Source organism: Maylandia zebra, linkage group LG12 (genome assembly GCF_041146795.1).
Source record: "Maylandia zebra isolate NMK-2024a linkage group LG12, Mzebra_GT3a, whole genome shotgun sequence".
NCBI lineage: Eukaryota > Metazoa > Chordata > Actinopteri > Cichliformes > Cichlidae > Maylandia > Maylandia zebra.
The window spans coordinates 11,720,687-11,742,560 of record NC_135178.1 but is presented as its reverse complement, the minus strand read 5'-3'; the positions used below and the strand labels follow the sequence as shown (position 1 = coordinate 11,742,560).

General features: G+C 44.8%; 1 protein-coding gene across 1 annotated transcript in view; it reads left to right on the top strand.

The window, feature by feature from the left end:
* The window catches only part of cacna1ba (calcium channel, voltage-dependent, N type, alpha 1B subunit, a), a 315,954-nt gene that overhangs the window by 154,479 nt on the left and 139,601 nt on the right, over positions 1 to 21,874 (top strand). Inside the window, exons 21-22 of the mRNA XM_076890695.1 lie at positions 7,814 to 8,554; positions 9,477 to 9,664. Coding sequence (XP_076746810.1) covers positions 7,814 to 8,554; positions 9,477 to 9,664 — 929 coding nt within the window. The remainder of the gene's footprint in view (positions 1 to 7,813; positions 8,555 to 9,476; positions 9,665 to 21,874) is intronic.

Genomic DNA, 21,874 nt, shown 5'->3' with positions numbered 1-21,874 from the left:
AAACATCAAGCCATGAATTACAATGTATATAACACATAAACACGAGCATATCTAGACTTCACTGTTTATTAGGCCCACGCATTTAGCTATTAGCTTAATGCTAACATTACACAGGAAATCCCATAGACGGGCTAGCGTGTTAGCATCACGGCCGTTTTTCCTCACAAAAGAAAGTTTCTCACACAAAACTCTAAACTGCTACACAAAACTAACGCTGGAAAGCTTACAAAATAGATAGCAACTACTTACAGGCATGTGCTCTCTCAGGCTCAGCAAGAAAAAGCAAACGAACAGTGGAACAGACAACAGTTTGGCTAAAGGACTGTTTTTCCCTGGCAAGTCGGCTGGTACAAAAAACACACACCCAAATTATCATGCCTGCCTTAAAGGGGCAGCACACTCCCTGCCTGGTATAGAGTACTATACCACTATGTCCCTCTTAGTAACAACACAACTTCAGTGGTGGGTCTCGAATACACCCTGGGGGTGCTTCCTTGAACAACTCTACCCTCCACTTTCCAGACCCTGCTGTCTTGACCCGGAAAGGTATTTACCGCAAGTCCTGTGGGCCATTGATTTCGTTTAACCTCTTTTTCCTTTAGGAGCACAACATCTCCAACTTGCAGGCTGGCTTGTTCTGCTTGCCATTTCCTTCTCGGCTGGAGTGTCATCAGGTACTCTTGACGCCATCTTTTCCAGAAGGAATCCACAAGGCTTTGAACTTGCTTCCACTGACTTTGGTAGAGATCCTTGAGGTCAATGTCTTCCAAAGGAGCAGACACAGAGTCCACCTTTTGTGTTAAAAGCATAGCAGGGGTGAGTATGGTTGGGATGTCTGGATTGGAAGACACGGGGACTATTGGCCGGGCATTCATGATAGCTGCGACCTCTGCCATCAGCGTGGTGAGCACTTTGTGTGAAAGACTAGGGGAATGCATCTTGAGCAACATACTATCCAAAATGCGGCAAGTCATCCCTATCATTTTTTCTCAAACCAACTTGGGTGAAAGGAGGAGATTGGGTCAACCAATCAGTAGGTAAGTTGGACATTTTTTGTTTTCCCAGACTTCCTCTTGCTCGAGTGCCTTCAGTGAGTCTCTCCAAGACATCCACTGTGCCACTTTTTCAGCAGGTATTGGGGTGTCCCAATCGCAATGCTCAGTGCATAGCTCTCTGACTAAGATAAGAGATAAGATAAGATAGAACTTTATTAATCCCTCGGGTGGGTTCCTCTGGGAAATTCGACTTCCAAAAAAGCACAGCACCGACAGAAGTTACAGAGTTATACACACACACATATATATAAATACAGAGACAATATAAATAAAATATACGAAGGGGATAAATAGAATAAATAGGAATAAAAATAAAAATACAAGTGAATTGCACATTTCAAGTATTGAGTCTATTGCACCGTTGACTATTTACAAAAGTATTGCACAAAAGGTATTGTACAGTGAGGTGCAGAGGCACTACAGCTTAGTTGTTCCCCCCTCCTTTGTCCTCCTGTTTCTCCTCCCTCTCCCCTCCAGAGAGGAGTTAAACAGTCTGATGGCGTGTGGGACAAAGGAGTTTTTAAGTCTGTTAGTTCTTGTCTTTGGGAGAAGCAACCTGTCACTGAACAGACTCTTCTGATTGTTTATGGCCGTGTGCAGAGGATGCCTGGCATTGTCCATAATGTCCATCAGTTTCTTTAATGTCCTTTTCTCTGCCACTGTCACCAGAGTGTCCAGCTTCATGCCGACCACAGAGCTAGCCTTCCTGATCAGTTTCTCCAGCCTGGATGAGTCCTTCTTTGCTGTGCTGCTCCCCCAGCACACCACAGCATAGAAAAGTACTCCAGCAACCACCGACTGGTAAAACATCCTCAGGAGCTTCCTGCAGATGTTAAAAGACCTCAGCCTCCTGAGGAAGTACAGTCGGCTTTGGGCTTTTTTATACAGGTGCTCTGTGTTGCATGACCAGTCCAGTTTATTGTCCACCCACAGCCCGAGGTACTTGTACTTGTTGACCACCTCCACCTCCTCCCCCTCTATCTGAACCGGCAGTGGACCTGCTCTAGACCTCCCGAAGTCCACAACCAGTTCCTTAGTCTTTGAGGTGTTGAGTTGCAGGTGGTTTGTGTGACTCCATGCGGCAAAGTTCCTCACCAGACTTCTGTACTCCTCTTCCTGATCATCCCAGATACACCCCATGATGGCCGTGTCATCTGCAAACTTCTGAATATGGCATAATTCAGAGTTGTAGCAGAAGTCAGAGGTGTACAGGGTGAAGAGAAGAGGGGACAGCACAGTTCCCTGTGGTGCTCCTGTGCTGCTGACCACAGTGTCAGACGTGATGTCCTTCAGCCTGACGTACTGTGGTCTGTCGGTGAGGTAGTCGGAGATCCAGGCCACCAGGCAGGGGTCCACCTCCATCCTGTTCAGTTTTTCCTGAAGCATACAGGGCCGGATGGTATTAAAGGCACTGGAAAAGTCAAGAAACAGGATCCTGACCGTGCCTTTTCCCCCATCCAGGTGTGAGTGGGCTCTGTGTAGGAGGTACAGGATGGCATCCTCCACTCCGACACCCGCCTTGTATGCAAACTGTAGTGGGTCCTGGGCATGTTGTACCTGTGGTCGGAGGAAGTTGAGGAAGAGCCGCTCTAGAGTCTTCATAAGATGTGACGTCAGTGCCACCGGTCGGAAGTCATTCAGCTCATTGGGCCGGTTCTTTTTGGGGACCGGGACGATGCAGGATGACTTCCATAGGGCGGGCACTCTTCCCAGTCGCAGACTGAGGTTGAAGACTCGTTGTAGCGGCTCCCCAAGTTCAGCAGCACACGCCTTTAGCATCCTAGGACACACCTTGTCTGGGCCTGCTGCCTTTCTGGGGCGAAGCTTCCTCAGTTGCCTCCTGACCTGATCCACTGTGACACTGGGAGATGTTTGGGAAGAGGGGAGGGGGGGAGATGTCTTGCTGCTGAGAGAGGGATTGGAGGAGGGGGGTGTCATGGTGTCAGGAAGGGGGGGAAGCGAGGGAGGTAGGAGAGTGGGGATTGGACTCTGTAGTGAAGGTGAGGGTGGGGGGGGTTGTGGGCTGGTCAAACCTGTTGAAGAAGTTGTTGAGTTCGTTTGCCTTCTCCACAGTCCCCCCCACTGTGCTTTTCTTGGTGTTGTGGCCTGTGATGGTTTTCACACCATTCCAGACCTCCCTCATATTGTTCCTCTCCAACTTCTGCTCCACCTTCCTCCTGTAGGTGTCCTTTGCTTCCCTCAGGCAGCGTTTCACCTCTCGCTGTGCTGCCTTCATCTCCTCCTTCACTTTGCTCCTGAAAGCCTTCTTCTTCATGTTGAGGACAGCTTTGACTTCCTGTGTTACCCACGGTTTGTTATTAGGATAACACCGTACCGTCTTAGCAGGGGCGACCGTGTCCACACAAAAGTTGAGGTAGTCTGTAAGACAGTGTGTCGCCCCCTCTATGTCCTCACCATGTGGGCTCAGGAGCACATCCCAGTCTGTGGTGTCATAACAGTCCCTCAGAGCATCCTCCTTTTCTGGGGTCCATCTCCGGATGGAGCGCGTTGTGACCGGCTGCCTTTGGACGAGGGGTGTGTATTGTGGCTGTAGGTAAACCAGGTTGTGGTCTGACTTCCCTAGTGGGGGGAGGGGGGTGGCTCTGTATGCATCTCTCACATTAGCATACAGTAGGTCAATTGTCCTGTTGCTTCTTGTGGGACAATTCACAAACTGGTGAAAAGCAGCCAGAGTAGAGTCCAGTGTGGCATGGTTAAAGTCTCCAGATATAATAATGAAAGCCTCGGGGTTTTGTGTCTGAAGTCTTGCTGTGACTGTGTGTATTTTCTCACAGGCAGCTGTTGCGTCGGCCCTCGGAGGGATGTAAACACACACACAGATCACATGACTGAACTCCCGAGGTAGATAATATGGCCGCAAGCTAACAGCTAGCAGCTCCAGGTCCGGACGGCATACCGAAACTTTAACGGAGACGTGTCCAGGGTTACAGTATCTGTTGTTAACGTAGACAATGAGTCCCCCACCTCTGCTTTTTCCGCTGGCCTGCGTGTCCCTATCGGCTCTCACGGGTGTGAAACCGCATAGGTCTACGTTAGCCTGCGGCGTTAGCTCGGTTAGCCACGTCTCCGTGAAGATAAACAAGCTGCACTCACGGTATAGTCTGTGGTTGTTCAGAGCGCACAGTTCATCAATCTTATTCTGTAACGAGTTCACGTTGCCCATGATCACTGTCGGGATTGATGGTTTGAATCGCCTCCGGTGATCCGCTCTCCTCGCTCCAGCTTTGCAGCCTCTGTAGCTCCTCTTTAGCTCGGCCGGGATGTTGTGTCGCATGCCGGTCTGTCCCTTTGTTTTTAGTGCCAGCAGCTCCGCTCTCGAATAGATGAAGGAACTGGTTCCAGAAGTTTTAAAAAGTGCATTATCCATCTTGTATCGCTATATCTAAGAGGTATAAGTAGAGGAAGGTGAAAAAAAGTTTGAAAAGCCTAGTCTAAAAAGTTAAAGTTAACAAAAAGGTGCGGTGTTGCAGAGCTACTTGGAAAGGCTGCCGTCACTCCAGCGCCATCTTGAATATGACTATAGCCTTGCCCTGGACTATAATAGGAGCTGCAAACCCCAACGGGTCGAATATGTTGTTAACTGTGGAAGAAATACCTCTACGGGTAAACGGCTTCTCCTCCTGGGAGACAAGAAAGATAAAGCTGTCGGTTTGAAGGTGCCAGTTGAGACCTAAGCTTCTCTGCATAGGCAACGGATCCACACCTAGCTCTAGGTCTTTCAGCTCTTTAGCACGTTCCTCAGGTGGAAACGCCTCCACTACTACGTCGTGGTTGGAGGCTATCTTATATAGCCGTATGTTGGAATCAGCCAACATCTCCTTGGTTTCCTTCAGGTCTCGGATGGCGTTGTCATTGGTGGGGAAGGAAGCAAGACCACTGTCCACGTAGAAGTTATTTAGAACAAACTGTTTTGCCTCTGCACTGTGGTCTTCCTGTCCTTGCAGAGCTGCTCTTCTCAAGCTGTATATGCCAACAGCGGGAGAGGGGCTGTTGCCGAATACGTGCACGGTCATCCTATACTCCGTGATGCGCTTGGTGGGGTCATTGTCCTCGAACCAGAGGAAATGTAAGAAGTCTCTGTGATCATGGCAGACTTTGAAGCAATAGAACATCTGTTCTATGTCTGCTGCCACTGCTACAGGTTCCTTGCGGAAGCGGATGAGGACTCCTAAAAGTGAATTATTCAAGTCAGGGCCACTCAGCAGGATGTCATTCAGTGAGACACCATCATGCTTAGTGCTGGAGTCGAGCACTGCCCGTACTTGACCTGGTTTGCACGGATGATAAACTCCGAAGATTGGCAAATACCAGCACTCTTGTTCACCAGTGGGTGGTGGTACTGGTTCAGCATGACCTGCCTCAAAGATCTTCTTTCATGTCTGGCTTCTTCTCCAGCATGTGCCGTAATGTCAAAAGACTCTTGACTGCTTGGGCTCGGTATTTAGGGAGTTTGCGCCTTGGTTACCTGAAGGGTAGTGGTGCCACCCAACTATTCGAGTCGTCCATGAAGACCTCGTTGTCCATTATTTCCAGAAAGACTTTGTCTTCCACAGACATAGCAGGCTTGTTGTCGTGTGGCGTTTGCTGGAAGACCCCTTTACCAAGGCTGTCTTTCCCATCAAATAGGATTTCGGATGCGTTAGCTCCTGGAAACTGACGATGCTGCTCTGGAGTGTCAAGCTTCTCTTTGATAAGTAGACTGTTAGTGCAAGGGTCGAACAGAGATGTACGACCGTTACTCAGCACGTTGCACCGATAGACGTTTACAAACTCTTGTTTGTGGGCTTTTCCGAGACAAACCTCTCCCACAATCACCTATTCCAAGTCGAGATGCTGGGCGTAGGGGGCATCATGGGGTCCATTGTATCACTCTTGTGTGCCTGTGGTACATCTCGACCGAGCAAGATCAGGATGCTTGCTGATGGATCTATAGCCGGGATTTTATCCACAACCCGCTTGAAATGTGGATAATGTCTGACGATCTCAGGTGTGGGGATTTCAGACTTATCATCAGGGAGCCTGTCACATTCGATTAAGGTGGGGAGTAGTCTTACCATCTAATGACTCCATGATGAAATTGTTGGCTCAGCGCCCTGTTGTTTCAATAACTCCTGAGCAGGTCTTCAAGGTGTATGCTGCCGTGCCCTCTGTAACTCCAAAGAGCTCAAAAAACTCTGTTCTTGCCAAGGACTTATTGCTCTGCTCGTCGAGAACAATGTACGCCTTAACAGCTTTCTCCCTCTGGCCAGCTGGATAAACTCTGACAAGACAGATTTTGGAGCACAACTTTGCTCTGACGGTAGTCCCACAAATGTCTGTGCATTTTGCTGTGACAGCTTGAGGTGCTTCTTCTCCTTGCTCCCCGCCTTGCTCTCTTGTGGTTACAGGAGTCTCTGATATCCAGGGGGCAGGCCCTGGGTGTAGCGCAGTAAGGTGGTTCTCACTCTTGCACTCTCTGCACTGAACATTTTTGTGGCAGTCTTTCGCTGGATGAGTGAATGAAGCGCAGCACTTAAAGCAAATATTGTTCTCTTTAAGATAAGCTTTCCTTTCATCCAAAGATTTACTCCTAAACCCACGACAGTTACTTTGTTGAAATAAATAGATTACAGGGCGTTTTTTTCCTGTTTCATATTTTAGGCCTCTCTATTTTTGGACCCAAGCAAAACACTCATTAAGAGACTGTGTGTCTCAATCATGTCACCTCTACTTGTGGCCCGCATAAATGACGTGAAGAAATATTTGTAAAAATTATTATTCAAAAAATTATTCAATACGAAGGCGATAGGCAGAGTGTTTGAGGCATAGCCCTAAAGAATGTGTAGCGTCATGGGCAGTGTAGTCCGTGCTGCAGGGAGAATGGACTGTCATACCCGTTATGTGTCTGTGAGCGAGGGAGGGAGAAAAAGGAGAGTCGAAAGTACAAGTTGTCACCGAACAGAAACGGGAGATGGAAGCATGTAAATATAATAAAAACTGCTGCAGCCAAAAAAGAGTGCCTGACAAGCCCAGTTTTAAGTAAGCAATTAAGACTCAACTGTACACTGTGTTCGTATTTTCTTCCAAAACAATAAGTTCCAGCTTTTCAGCGCCTCTCTCTATCTCTCGCTAGCAAAGTTGACCCAGACAACAAAGTAAAGCTAGTTTTCGGCTACGAGCCCGACATGAACCTGACGTATTAGCCAGAGGTCCCTTTACTACGGTTCAGAACCACGGACCTGTTTTATATACGCGCAGAATAGTTTTATATTAACATTTAAAAATCTAGTTAGTATTGGTATGGCAAGTAACCTTCAGTAATAGTAAAAAATCACACAGCAATAGTACATTCATGTAGTTGTAAAAAAGCATGACAATATATTAAGCAATCCAAAGTATTCAGAATACTTTACTCTCATTGAGTAATGTAACGGAATACGTTATAAAATACATTTTGGTGCATGTATTCTGTAATCTGTAGTGTAATACATTTTAAAAGTAACCTTCCCAACACTGAATAGCGTATACAGCTAATTTTATGTGCTATGAATTATAAAATGCATACATACTGAATTTGTCACAATGGATACTCTACCTGTCCATTGGAATTGGTTTTGTCATTTGCTGAACTTACAGATTATTGTGACTATTGCATTGGTTTAAAAGTTGATGTTGATGATTCAGAATATATACACTATTTTAGGTTGTAAAATTAATGTTACAGTGGTTATAATTTGTCTTCTTTTTCCATTCTCTAGTAAGGAGCAGCAGAGGTCAGTGAAGACGATGTCGGTGTGGGAACAAAGGGCCAGCCAACTGAGAAAACAGAACCACGCAAGCTGTGAGGCGCTGTACAGTGAGCTAACTTCAGAAGAGCGACTGCACATAGCATCAGCCCTACACATGCGGCCAGACATGAAGACTCACCTTGACCGGCCGTTGGTTGTTGAGCCCCACAGTGGCAGCAGCCAGCACCACCACAAGAAGACTTGCTTGTCAGAGGAGGCTGACACTGCCTCGGACCCACCTCCCCCTGTGCCTCACCAGCCCCGCCATCAGCACTACCACCGAGACAGAGAACGAAAACAGGAAACTAATGATAATGGGAGACATCACATCCATCACAGCCGCTCCAAAAACCATGACAGCAGCCGGGACAAACGGGGGAAGAGTGAGAGGTCCCACAGCCGGGAGGGAGGCAGGAAGCACCGCCATCAGTGTTCAGTGGATGACAGTGGAGGTTGGGGGAACGTAGGCGAGAGAGATCACCACCATCATCATTCACACCGGCAGTCCCGAGGTGGCAACGGGACAGTGAGTAGTGGAGGGAGGGGAGAGCGAAGATCTCGCCACAAAGATGGACATTTGTCTAACAGGAATGGAGATAGGAATTCCAGAGGAGGCAGTGGTGCCAGTGGAGAGAGAAGAAGGCATCGCATTCATGGATCCAGGGGACACTCCACAGAATCTAATGACAGAGAGAAGACCCATAGTCAGAGGTAAAAACTATGGTTACATATGGTAATACTGTTGTTCTGTTCACTATTTGATTTCAACTACACAGTGACACTGACAGTGACACTATAAAAAGGCTGGAGCTTGGAATTTGAGCCCAAGGAGGTTACCTATAAGTGTTCAACGATAAATTTATAATATTTCATATCTACAATGAAAATGAGGGTAATTAACTCTGCTCCAAAAATTGGCTACCCTCTGCTACCCCTGGAGGCCATCACCGGATCTTCTTGTATCAAAAAAAAAAAAAAAACAGGACCATTTGTTTAACCCGCTGCCCTCTGGTCGGCACAGGTCCCACACCTCCAGACTCACAACCTGCTTCTTCCCTGGGCAATTCGGCCTGATAACAAACACTATTCGCTCACACTCTGCCCCTGACCACTCATCTCACTCTGCCCCTGACAACTCACCTCACCAATATGAGCCATGGTTTGAGTAACCCTCATCACTCGAGCCACCCACACACAGACTCTAGTTAGACCAAGTTCTTTGCACTACTTCCAAGCACTTTGTTTTCCAATGTACGTCTCTCTTGTTTGAAATATATTCTACTAGTTTGTATATATTCCCTTTAATTTTATATATTTCTCCTGTTTATTATTAATTCCTGCTGTCTTACTATTTATATTTTATTGGCACAGTTGGCATGGAGCACACATAATTTAAAATAATTCAATAAAGAGGTGTTCTATTCTATTGTGGGAAAAAATAATAAGGCAGACACCCCCTTTTCTCAGTAATAAAGGTGAATTACATGGACACATTATGCCTAGTTATAGGCATAATGTGTGAACCAGAGTTTCCTTGAGTCTCAACCAGAACAAGGAACAATTCCTGCAGAAGTCACAACATTACACAGTACACAGTAGAGGAACTAAGATTATATCTCTTCTTTTGGCACAGGTTTGGCGATTCAGAGGGTGAGTCCTTGGCTATCACCCCCCAGCAAGGCTCTGGGGGCACTAGCTGGCCTCCTGACCATATAGAAGACTCAGATAACCAGAGGAATGTCAGACGAACTAGGCAAACCTCCATCCAGATTCCTCCTGTGACTATCACCTCCCCACCTGGAGAGACCACCCTAATACAAAGTCAGTACCTAACCTATTAACATATACAGTGGCTTGCAAAACTATTCGGCCCCCTTAAACTTTTCTATATTTTGTCACATTACAGCCACAAACATGAATCAGTTTTATTGGAATTCCACGTGAAAGACCAATACAAAGTGGTGTACACGTGAGAAGTGGAACGAAAATCATACATGATTCCAAACATTTTTTACAAATAAATAACTGAAAAGTGAGGTGTGCGTAATTATTCAGCCCCCTGAGTCTTTACTTTGTGGAACCACCTTTTGCTGCAATTACAGCTAGGGATGGGTATCGTTTAGGTTTTATCCGATACCGGTGCCAAATCGGTACTTTTGAAACGGTGCCGGTGCTCAAACGGTGCTCAAACCGGTGCTTAAAGAATGGAGAACACAAAATTGGTCCAAAAACCTCTCATGTTCAGCTGTTTTTTGTAAAAATATAACAATGTTAGCCTTTTCTGCAGCTATGGGGCATATATGGTATCACTCTTGGCTGGAAGCAGTGCTTAAACAATGGAAAAAACACAAACTTTGTCCTAAACCTCTCATGTTTAACTGTTTTCCACTTTTTCTTTGGTCATTTTAGCCTTTTTAGCCAGGGTGAAGGGAGTATCTGCCATCAAACAAGAAGACAGCCGCATGTAGCTATGATGATGTTTGCTAGTTCACCTTACATGCATTAATGTAATAACGTGGTTAGCCTACTCAACGTAAATTAGCTACTCACGCAGAGAAGAACGGCTGCTGCCACCATCATCCGTCATCATTTCTGCTACACTGGCAGGGCTAGGGGCCAGGACTCTCCTCTTCGTGTTTTTGGGGGATGTTGCATAACAGGCAACCCGCCCGCAGTAGATGCGCTCGGTGCGAGGTCTCGCAGCAAGCTATCAAATACGGCGCATTTCTGGGCTTTTAAAAAAAACGCTATGCGTTGCCAGGTGTTTCATCGGATTTGAGGTGTTACCTCCTTTGACAGTATCACAGTATCAGCTTAAAGCACTTGTTGCAGGCTGCTGAGTTTGCATATTTTGCTATGAAGTACAGCCAGACTTTTGACCGCTTCGCCTTGGACATTTTTAATCTGTAGCTCTGCTCTAACAGAACGTACGTACCTGGCCCCGCCTACTATCCTCGGAAACGTAAAATGATTGGCTAGAATCTAAAGTGTATCACAGCTCAGGAAAAAAAAGCACCGAAATAAAGCACCGAAATGTGCGCTGCTTTTCGGTCTGGTTACTACCGTTTATGTCAGAACCGGTGCCATCATGGCACCGGACACCTCCGCCCCAGTCTCAAGTCTGTTGCAGACTCCAAGAGGTTTTCTTCCAAGATTGCCCTGTATTTGGCTCCATCCATCTTCCCATCAACTCTGACCAGCTTCCCTGTCCCTGCTGAAGAGACGCACCCCCAGAGCATGATGCTGCCACCACCATATTTGACAGTGGGGATGGTGTGTTCAGAGTGATGTGCAATGTTAGTTTTCCACCACACATAACGTTTTGCATTGTGGCCAAAACGTTCCATTTTGGTCTCATCTGACCAGAGCATCTTCTTCCACATGTTTGCTGTGTCCCCCACATGGCTTGTGGCAAACTGCAAACAGGACTTCTTATGGTTTTCTGTTAACAACGGCTTTCTTCTTGCCCCTCTTCCATAAAGGCCAACTTTGTGCAGTGCATGACTAATAGTTGTCCTATGGACAGATTCCCCCATCTGAGCTGTAGATCTCTGCAGCTCGTCCAGAGTCACCATGGGCCTCTTAGCTGCATTTTTGATCAGTGCTCTCCTTGTTCGTCCTGTGAGTTTAGGTGGACGGCCTTGTCTTGGTAGGCTTACAGTTGTGCCATACTCCTTCCATTTCTGAATGATCGCTTGAAAAGTGCTCCATGGGATGTTCAAGCCTTAGGAAATCTTTTTGTAGCCTAAGCCTGCTTTCAATTTCTCAATAATTTTATCCCTGACCTGTCTGGTGTGTTCTTTGGACTTCATGGTGTTGTTGCTCCCAATATTCTCTTAGACAACCTCTGAGGCTGTCACAGAGCAGCTGTCTATGGGCAACTGACTGCACTCAGACCAAAGGGGGCTGAATAATTACAAACACCTCACTTTTCAGTTATTTACTTGTAAAAAATGTTTGGAATCATGTATGATTTTCGTTCCACTTCTCATGTGTACACAGCTTTGTATTGGTCTTTCACGTGGAATTCCAATAAAATTGATTCATGTTTGTGGCTGTAATGTGACAAAATGTGGAAAAGTTCAAGGGGGCCGAATACTTTTGCAAGCCACTGTATATGATTAAGTTTAGTTCAGTTGTTACCAATGCTAATTTTGTATGGTTCTTTGTGGGCTTTTAAATCTGATTTTAAAAATACCACAACATCCCCAGGAAACTAAACAAAAGTCCCTGTCAGATGTAGCTCTTCCAGGGGTTGTGTCTTTGAAATTAATATTAGCTCTGGCTCTTTATGGCTTGAAGCTCTCTTGGAAGTAGTTTTGTTGCACAGGAGGAGCCCACAATGAAATGGTTTAGTTTTCACAGTTGAAGGATATTAGCTACATATTCTTTCTTAACTCTTGTCACTGATTTTGAGTGTTAAAGAGACAAGAAATAAGCCAGAAAATGAAATGAAAAGAAATCTGAAATGTGAACAAATAAATTAACGTGGGTATTTAGCTGATTTCTTTTTGTTTTAGTGAAGAACTCTAAAATAGTGTGATACGCAGTACACTTGGTATCATACACGAGAAAAAGAAACTCAACTTTAAATTCAGTTTGCTTTTATTTATATAGAGCCAAATCACAACAAGTGTTACCTCAAGGAGTTTTATATTGTAGGGGGATAGATCCTACAATAACATACAGAAGCTCAGGGACATCTCAAGCCCTCCAAGGTATAGAGGCCTATCTTCCCCCACCACTCCCCCTGCCAGTGACAGACGCATTGGTGGTTCTTTGTGTCCGGGGATGGACGTCCAGGCACGCACCGGCTCACTCCTGGTGGCTGCTTGTTGGGGCCTGGAGCCTGGGGCTCGCTCAGGCCCCTTCGGGGGTGGGGTACCCTCAGCCTCTAGGCCTGGGGTTCGGCCACGCTGGCACAGCTGGCTGCCGGCGGAGCTCACGAGCCCGTCACTGCAACCCCCCCTGGCTTCTGCTCCGTGGCTGCTGAGTGACTCCTCATCTGGGGCTCTCCTCAGCTCTTTCCAGGAGAGTGGCATGGTTGCCCCTACATTGATCTTCCTCGGTCTCTTGTGCTCTGAGGGCCTCTGGATGTCTGGAGCCTGGATCTCCTCCATACCTGCTTCATGCCCTGGAGGATGGGGCTATGGCCCCCCACACCCTCTAGCAGATCATTACATGAAGGAACCTTTTAAATACAAGCGCGCTCATGCTCACAGGTGTACACACGGGTGCTCACAGACACAAACTACACCCTTTTTGGCCTCTACCTCAAAGCACACTGTGCGCTGTCAATCCTATGTGCTGCAATAATATTCAATATTTAGTATTTACTGTTATATTCACATAGATCATCGCGATGATGTTGTTTATTATATTGCTCTCTTTTTTTGCTTGTTTTCTCTTTTCTTTCTCAACAGGTGATCCAGGTGATGTATTTTTTAGTGCTGTCAATAGATTTAAAAAAATTAACTAACTAATCTCACAATTTTCTGTCATTAATTGCGATTAATCACAATTACTTGATTAATAGCCAGGCTCCAATTACATTTTTTTATTCTTTATATTTTAAGATTGTAACAGACATTTATGCAACACAATGAAGTAAATGCTGAATAAACACAAAGAATGTATGCTGAAATTCAAAGAGAATTTTAATAGTTTTCATCAATCTTTAACACAGTGAAAACTTACAAAAAACCTTTAAGGCCATCAACAGTGACCGAACCCAGGCCTACAGGTTAAAGTGAATATTATAACAATAAAGGGTCCACAAAACTCAGTATTTAAAACACAAAAAGACACGGCTGAAAACCCAGAATGTTGAACATTTTTCACTTCAAAGGAGCGATCTGGCTTAGTCCTTCTTTGCACTCAGCCAGTTACTGAGGCAGACTATTCTGTTTACATTGTCTGATGACAAAGAAGCACGCTTCTTTTGAATGATGTGACCTGAGAGTGAGAATAATCTCTCACAAGGCACTGTAGTTGCAGGGGTTGACAGGTACTTGCGTGCAATAGGTGCCAGCCTGGCATGTGCTCCTTCTCTCTTTAACCACCACTGTAGTGGACACTCTCCTATGTCAATTTTGGGCTCTGCTTTGTACAGATTCAGACAGCAGTCTATAGCATCATCCTCTTCCTCTGTATCTGAATTAGGAGAACCCAGCAAGCAGATGGACATCTTGCTCTTCTTTGGTGAGAGTTCCTCTGTTGTCTGAGCAGATGGTTGGTGTGCATCCGTCTCTGACATCAGAAGGTCATGTACTGATGCCCACACCTCTCTTCTTTCATCTTTGGAAAGGAATTTAAGGTCTTTAAACCTGGGATCAAGGGCAGTAGCGATCTTCAGCCATGTGAGATTGCTGCTGTCCCTCCGCTGAGCTAGGTCTGTGGTAAAAACCTTCTTAAACCTCAAAACGTAGACATATATATATATATATATATATATATATATATATATATATATATATATATATATATATATCGGAGATCTCTGTCCAGAAGAGCGCAGTCCTGGGAACAGCTAAGATACTGCGCAGGACCCTCAAGCTCCCAGGCCTCTGGTAGAGGACCCGAGCTTGAAGGATAAACCGCCCGCAGGGGCGTGCTGGGTGTTTATGTATACACACATATATATATATATATATATATATATATATATATATATTACCTTCACCCTCCACATCCTCTCGAGCTCTTCTCTGAGCCCTTGGTATTTCTCCAGCTTCTCGTGTTCCTTCTTCCTGATATTGCTGTCATTCGGAACCGCTACATCGATCACTACGGCCATCTTCTTCTGTTTGTCTACCACCACTATGTCCGGTTGGTTAGCCACCACCATTTTGTCCGTCTGTATCTGGAAGTCCCACAGGATCTTAGCTCGGTCATTCTCCACCACCCTTGGGGGCATCTCCCATTTTGACCTCGGGACTTCCAGGTTATACTCGGCACAGATGTTCCTGTACACTATGCCGGCCACTTGGTTATGGCGTTCCATGTATGCCTTGCCTGCTAGCATCTTGCACCCTGCTGTTATGTGCTGGATTGTCTCTGGGGCATCTTTACACAGCCTGCACCTGGGGTCTTGCCTGGTGTGATAGACCCCAGCCTCTATGGATCTTGTGCTCAGAGCTTGTTCTTGTGCTGCCATGATTAGTGCCTCTGTGCTGTCTTTCAGTCCAGCTTTGTCCAGCCACTGGTAGGATTTCTGGATATCAGCCACCTCCTCTATCTGCCGGTGGTACATACCGTGCAGGGGCCTGTCCTTCCATGATGGTTCCTCGTCTCCCTCCTCTTTCTTGGGTTTCTGCTGCCTGAGGTATTCACTGAGCACTCGGTCAGTTGGGGCCATCTTCCTAATGTATTCTTGGATGTTCGTTGTCTCATCCTGGACTGTGGTGCTGACACTCACCAGTCCCCGGCCCCCTTCCTTCCGCTTAGCGTACAGCCTCAGGGTGCTGGATTTGGGGTGAAACCCTCCATGCATGGTAAGGAGCTTTCTTGTCTTTATGTCAGTGGCTTCTATCTCCTCCTTTGGCCAGCCTATTACCCCAGCAGGGTACCTGATCACGGGCAGGGCGTACGTGTTGATGGCCCGGATCTTGTTCTTACCATTCAGCTGACTCCTCAGGACTTGCCTGACCCTCTGCAGGTACTTGGTGGTTGCAGCTTTTCTAGCGGCCTCTTCATGGTTCCCATTCGCCTGCGGGATCCCCAAGTACTTGTAACTGTCCTCTATGTCTGCAATGTTGCCTTCTGGTAGTTCAATCCCCTCAGTTCTGACTACCTTCCCTCTCTTTGTTACCATCCGACTACACTTCTCCAGTCCGAATGACATTCCAATGTCATTGCTGTATAGCCTGGTAGTGTGGATCAGTGAATCGATGTCTCGTTCCCTCTTGGCATACAGCTTGATGTCATCCATGTACAGGAGGTGGCTGACAACTGCTCCGTTCCGTAGTCGGTATCCGTAGCCAGTCTTGTTAATGATCTCATTGAGGGGGTTCAGGCCTATGCAGAACAGCAGTGGGGACAGAGCATCTCCTTGGTAGCTCCCGCACTTGATGGTGACTTGTGCTATGGGCTTGGAGTTGGCCTCTAGTGTTGTACGCCACATCCCCATTGAGTTCCTGATGAAGGCTCTTAGGGTCCCATTGATCTTGTACAATTCTAGGCATTCCAGTATCCAGCTGTGGGGCATTGAGTCATAGGCCTTCTTGTAATCAATCCAGGCAGTGCACAGGTTGGTCAGTCTGGTCTTGCAGTCTCGGCTGATTGTTCTGTCTACCAGTAGCTGGTGTTTTGCGCCTCTGGTATTCTTGCCAATTCCTTTCTGTGTCCCGCTCATGTATTGACCCATGTGCCTGTTCATCTTAGCCGATATGATGCCTGACAGGAGCTTCCATGTAGTACTGAGGCAGGTTATTGGTCGGTAGTTGGAGGGGACCGGTCCCTTCTTGGGGTCCTTGGGGATCAGGACCGTCCGGCCTTCAGTTAGCCATTCCGGGTGTCTCTCGTTAACTAGCAGCTGGTTCATTTGTGCTGCCAGACGCTCGTGGAGTGCAGTCAGCTTCTTCAGCCAGTAGGCGTGAACCATGTCGGGCCCTGGTGCTGTCCAACTCTTCATACTGGAGACCCTTTCTTGGATATCTGCCACTGTGATGGTTACTGGACCCTGTTCAGGGAGGTCGCTGTGGTCAGCCCTCAGATCCTCTAGCCACTGAGCATTGCCGTTATGGGTTGCATCCTTCTCCCATATGCTCTTCCAGTATTGCTCCGTCTCCAGCCTTGGTGGTGCTGTTCTCTTATTGTTCCCTTGCCACTGAGAGTACACCTTTGCTGGTTCTGTGGAGAACAGCTGGTTTATTCTCCTGCCTTCTATCTCTCTGGTGTACCTCCTCAAGTGGCTGGCCAAGGCTGTGAGTCTTTGCTTGGCAGTTTCCAAGGCCTCAGGTATGGACAGCTTGCTGTATTTCTTAGGCACCTTATTTGTCGCACCTTTCTGCAACTCCGTTAGTTGGCTAACCTCCCTCCGTGCTACTTTGATCTTGCCCTCTAGCCTCCTTCTCCATGGAGGGTACTGCCCCTTGTCGCTGTTCAACTTGTAGCCAAGCATCTCACTGATCACTGTTGCCGTATTGTAGATCAGCTTGTTAGTGTCGGTAATCGTGGTTGTAGGTATTGCCCGTAGTGCTGCATTAACATCATCTAGCAGACCTTCTGAGGGAACTTCACGTAATCTTGGTAACCGGCTACGCGGGATCCAGGTTTCAAGCTTGGCCATGATCCTATTTTTCAGGTCAGTTCCTCTCGCACTCAACGATCCTTCTCCTATCGCACTTGGGGCTATGTACCCAATCTCGGGTGGGGGTGATGATATCTCCCCCCTGACCTGGCGTCCTGACTCCTCCTTGCTGTAGCATTTGTGTTGTACCTCGTCAATCTCTAGCTGTGAGAGCAGTCCCTTCTTTCGAATGTTGGAACACTGAGCTACTAGTTGTTTCGCCGTCATTGTGGATGTTGGGTATCGAAGAATCCATAGGTCCCTCATCCTATTCATGTAGCCCCTTCCGCCGGGGTTACTTGCGTAGTAGCATTCCAACAACGCCCTGTTTTCGTCTCTTGCCCACCGACATATATATATATATATATATATATATATATATATATATATATATATATATATATATATATATATATATATATATATGTGTATATATATATATATATATATATATGTGTATATATATATATATATATATATATATATGTGTATATATATATATATGTATATGTGTATATATATATGTGTATATGTGTATATATATATGTGTATATGTGTATATATATATATATATATATATATATGTATATGTGTATATATATATATATATATATGTATATGTGTATATATATATATATATATATATATATATATATATATATATATATATATATATATATATATGTATATGTGTATATATATATATATATATATATATATATATATATATATATATATATGTATATGTGTATATATATATATATATATATATATATATATATATATATATATATATATATATATATGTGTATACATTTCTGACATTCAAAAACAAAACAAAAACAAATCAGCGACCAATATAGCCACCTTTCTTTGTAAGGACACTCAAAAGCCTGCCATCCATGGATTCTGTCAGTGTTTTGATCTGTTCACCATCAACATTGCGTGCAGCAGCAACCACAGCCTCCCAGACACTGTTCAGAGAGGTGTACTATTTTCCCTCCTTGTAAATCTCACATTTGATGATGGACCACAGGTTCTCAATGGGGTTCAGATCAGGTGAACAAGGAGGCCATGTCATTAGTTTTTCTTCTTTTATACCCTTTCTTGCCAGCCACGCTGTGGAGTACTTGGACGCGTGTGATGGAGCATTGTCCTGCATGAAAATCATGTTTTTCTTGAAGGATGCAGACTTCTTCCTGTACCACTGCTTGAAGAAGGTGTCTTCCAGAAACTGGCAGTAGAACTGGGAGTTGAGCTTGACTCCATCCTCAAGCCGAAAAGGCCCCACAAGCTCATCTTTGATGATACCAGCCCAAACCAGTACTCCACCTCCACCTTGCTGGCGTCTGAGTCGGACTGGAGCTCTCTGCCCTTTACCAATCCAGCCACGGGCCCATCCATCTGGCCCATCAAGACTCACTCTCATTTCATCAGTCCATAAAACCTTAGAAAAATCAGTCTTGAGATATTTCTTGGCCCAGTCTTGACGTTTCAGCTTGTGTGTCTTGTTCAGTGGTGGTCGTCTTTCAGCCTTTCTTAACTTGGCCATGTCTCTGAGTATTGCACACCTTGTGCTTTTGGGCACTCCAGTGATGTTGCAGCTCTGAAATATGGCCAAACTGGTGGCAAGTGGCATCTTGGCAGCTGCACGCTTGACTTTTCTCAGTTCATGGGCAGTTATTTTGCGCCTTGGTTTTTCCACACGCTTCTTGCGAACCTGTTGACTATTTTGAATGAAACGCTTGATTGTTCGATGATCACGCTTCAGAAACTTTGCAATTTTGAGACTGCTGCATCCCTCTGCAAGATATCTCACTATTTTTGACTTTTCTGAGCCTGTCAAGTCCTTCTTTTGACCCATTTTGCCAAAGGGAAGGACGTTGCCTAATAATTATGCACACCTGATATAGGGTGCTGATGTCATTAGACCACACCCCTTCTCATTACAGAGATGCACATCACCTAATATGCTTAATTGGTAGTAGGCTTTCGAGCCTATACACCTTGGAGTAAGACAACATGCATGAAGAGGATGATGTGGACAAAATACTCATTTGCCTAATAATTCTGCACTCCCTGTATAACTAAGGGAGGGTTTAGGGTAATCTAATAACTACAAGCTTTTTCAAAAAGTAAAGTTTTAAGCCTAATCATCAAAGTAGAAAGAGTTTCTGTCACCCGAAGCCAAACTAGGAGCTGGTTCCAGAGAAGAGGGGCCTAAAAACTGAAGGCTTTGCCTTCCATTCTATCTTTAAATAACCTAAAAACCACATATAAGGCAGCAGGCCAAGAGTGGAGTGCTCTATGATTGATTTGACGCTATACAGGGCTCTAGAATGCGACCAATTTGGTCGGAAATACAACCTAATTTCTCAATGGTTCGACAAAAAAAAATCCTACGTTGTTGGAGCATTACGGCTACTGTAGTCAGGAGCGTCGCAGATTAATACGTACTGTGCTTCAACATAATATTACTATATTCTGTTTATTGTGCACCCCAAAAATGGCACCTGTTAAGAGACATGCTTACAAAGCGGATTTCAAACTCTTATCAGTCACTAAGTAGAACATGAGAATAAAGCAGCTGCGAGAGAATTCAACATTCATGAATCAATGGTATAGAAGTGGAGGAAGCAAGAAGAATGAGTTGACTAAAGTTCATAATCCGGTGTGTCTTATGGTCCAAAAAATACGGTAATTTATCTTCCTTGTAGAAATGTGCTCCAAATAAAGAACGTTGTGTTGACAAGACTGTTAGTTAATCATTTACAAATTAATATTGTCAGTAAGGACAGCAATTTTTAAAAAAAATGAACATCTAAAGTTGCGTTGTTAAGTGATGTGGTTGAAAAATTTAGGTGCACCTAATTTTTGCGCTGGTGCACCTAAGACAGAAAGATAAAATTGCACAGCAGCAGTGTGTGTATATGCTTTCTAATGATACTCCCTAAGGGAAGCATGCATAATGTAAACCATATTGGTCCTGGCATGGAACCCTGAGTAACTCCAGAAATAAACTTAATGCTTGAAGAGGACTATATATTTAAATGAAAAATTCTGAGCCTGTTACATGTGACTGACACCACCGCAGCCTTTAATTTCTATGGTATGCTCTAATTTCTGTAACAAAATATTGTGGTCAACAGTATCGAATTCTGCACTGAGCAGTGGGACAAGCACAGAGACGTGCCACTGCCAGAGGCCATGAGAAGATCATTTATAACCCCTACTAATGCTTTTTTGTACTGTGATGAATTCTGAAACCTGAGTGAAACTCTTCAAATAAACAATTTCTCTAAAGATGATCAGTTATCCGTTTTACAACTACTTAAAGATTTTTTGAGATTAAAAGGAAGGTTGGAAATTGGCCCCTAGCTGGATAAAGTGATGGCCTTTTAAGTAATGGTTGAGTTACTCCCAGCTTAAAGGCCTTTGGTACGTAGCCCATTAATAGATATAGGTTGATCATATTTAAAATTAAGATATATGTCGCAATGGCATGACATCTTTGAGTTGTAGGAAGCAATTACTGAAGATCAGCTGGAGAAAGACAGATAGAAATCAGATAGAATCAGATATGAACTCTGAGTGTGGACCAGGCGGACAATAGATAGACAACAACTAAAAACAGATTTTCGAGTTTTCCAGTCAGGATGCACGAGGCTAAGTGTCAGGCTTTAAAAATTAATTAAAACTCTGATGTATGGTTAAGGTGGAGTAGTGGAGATTGCTGTCACTCCCTCACCCCAGCCTGTGCTATCAGTTAGTATTAGTCAGGCATGTTAATTCATTTAAACTAACATAATCATCCTGCTGTAACCCAGTTTATGTAAAGCAGAGTAAATCAATATGTTGATGAATTATTAATTAATTTACTAACATGGACTTAGAAGAGAGATATCTGATGTTAATCCACAACAGTTTTTTTTTCATTGCAGTTTTGAATAGTATATTGTTACTTTTTTGTGATTTTTTTTAAATGTTTAAATCATTTATTTTTTGCTGATGTTTGGTTTGTTTTTGGTGGCCTGTGAGCAGATAGTGTCTATGGGGATGGAGTTGATAACATGGTTTGTTAAATGTGGTAACAAGAGGAGAGAAGCTGCAGAGAGGTGTGTGTAACTCTGCAACTCTGCTTCCGGGTCCCAACTCTGTACAGTCTTTTTTTTTTTTGTTATGTGATATTTGTTATTTTTTGTTTTTTTGTTTTGTTGTTGTTGATTTTTTTGGGGGGAGGGCAGGCTGCTACATCCAAAGTGAAATGGATGTAATCGTTCCTAAGACCAGTTTTTCCAGAGAAACTTTTCCAGTCATCAATAAAGCTCAAATTGGTTTTAGACAGTCAGCAATTTTGGGAGAACATGCCAAATATCTCACACATGGTCCAGTTTGGGTGGGGACCAGAAAAAACTGCAGAGTCCGGTAGGGCTGGGCCATACCGTTCACGGTAATACCGGGCAACAATGTCATAATGTCGGGCAACAATAAGAAAATGAAATATCGTGATAGAATATGGGTAAAACCCGCATGCGCAGTGCCTTTGTTTTCATACGCAAATGGCAGAAAAAGCGTGCCGGCAACAGAGAATGAGAAGGGCGAAAGCGGATCGGTGAATGAAACGGATGAAACAGAATTGGTTCTATGTTGCAACTTCAGTGGTGTCGCACTGTTTTAGCTTTCGTCCGTCAGATACACAACAAAGCACTATTTTTGGTAGCGCATGCTAGCGGGCCGTCGTT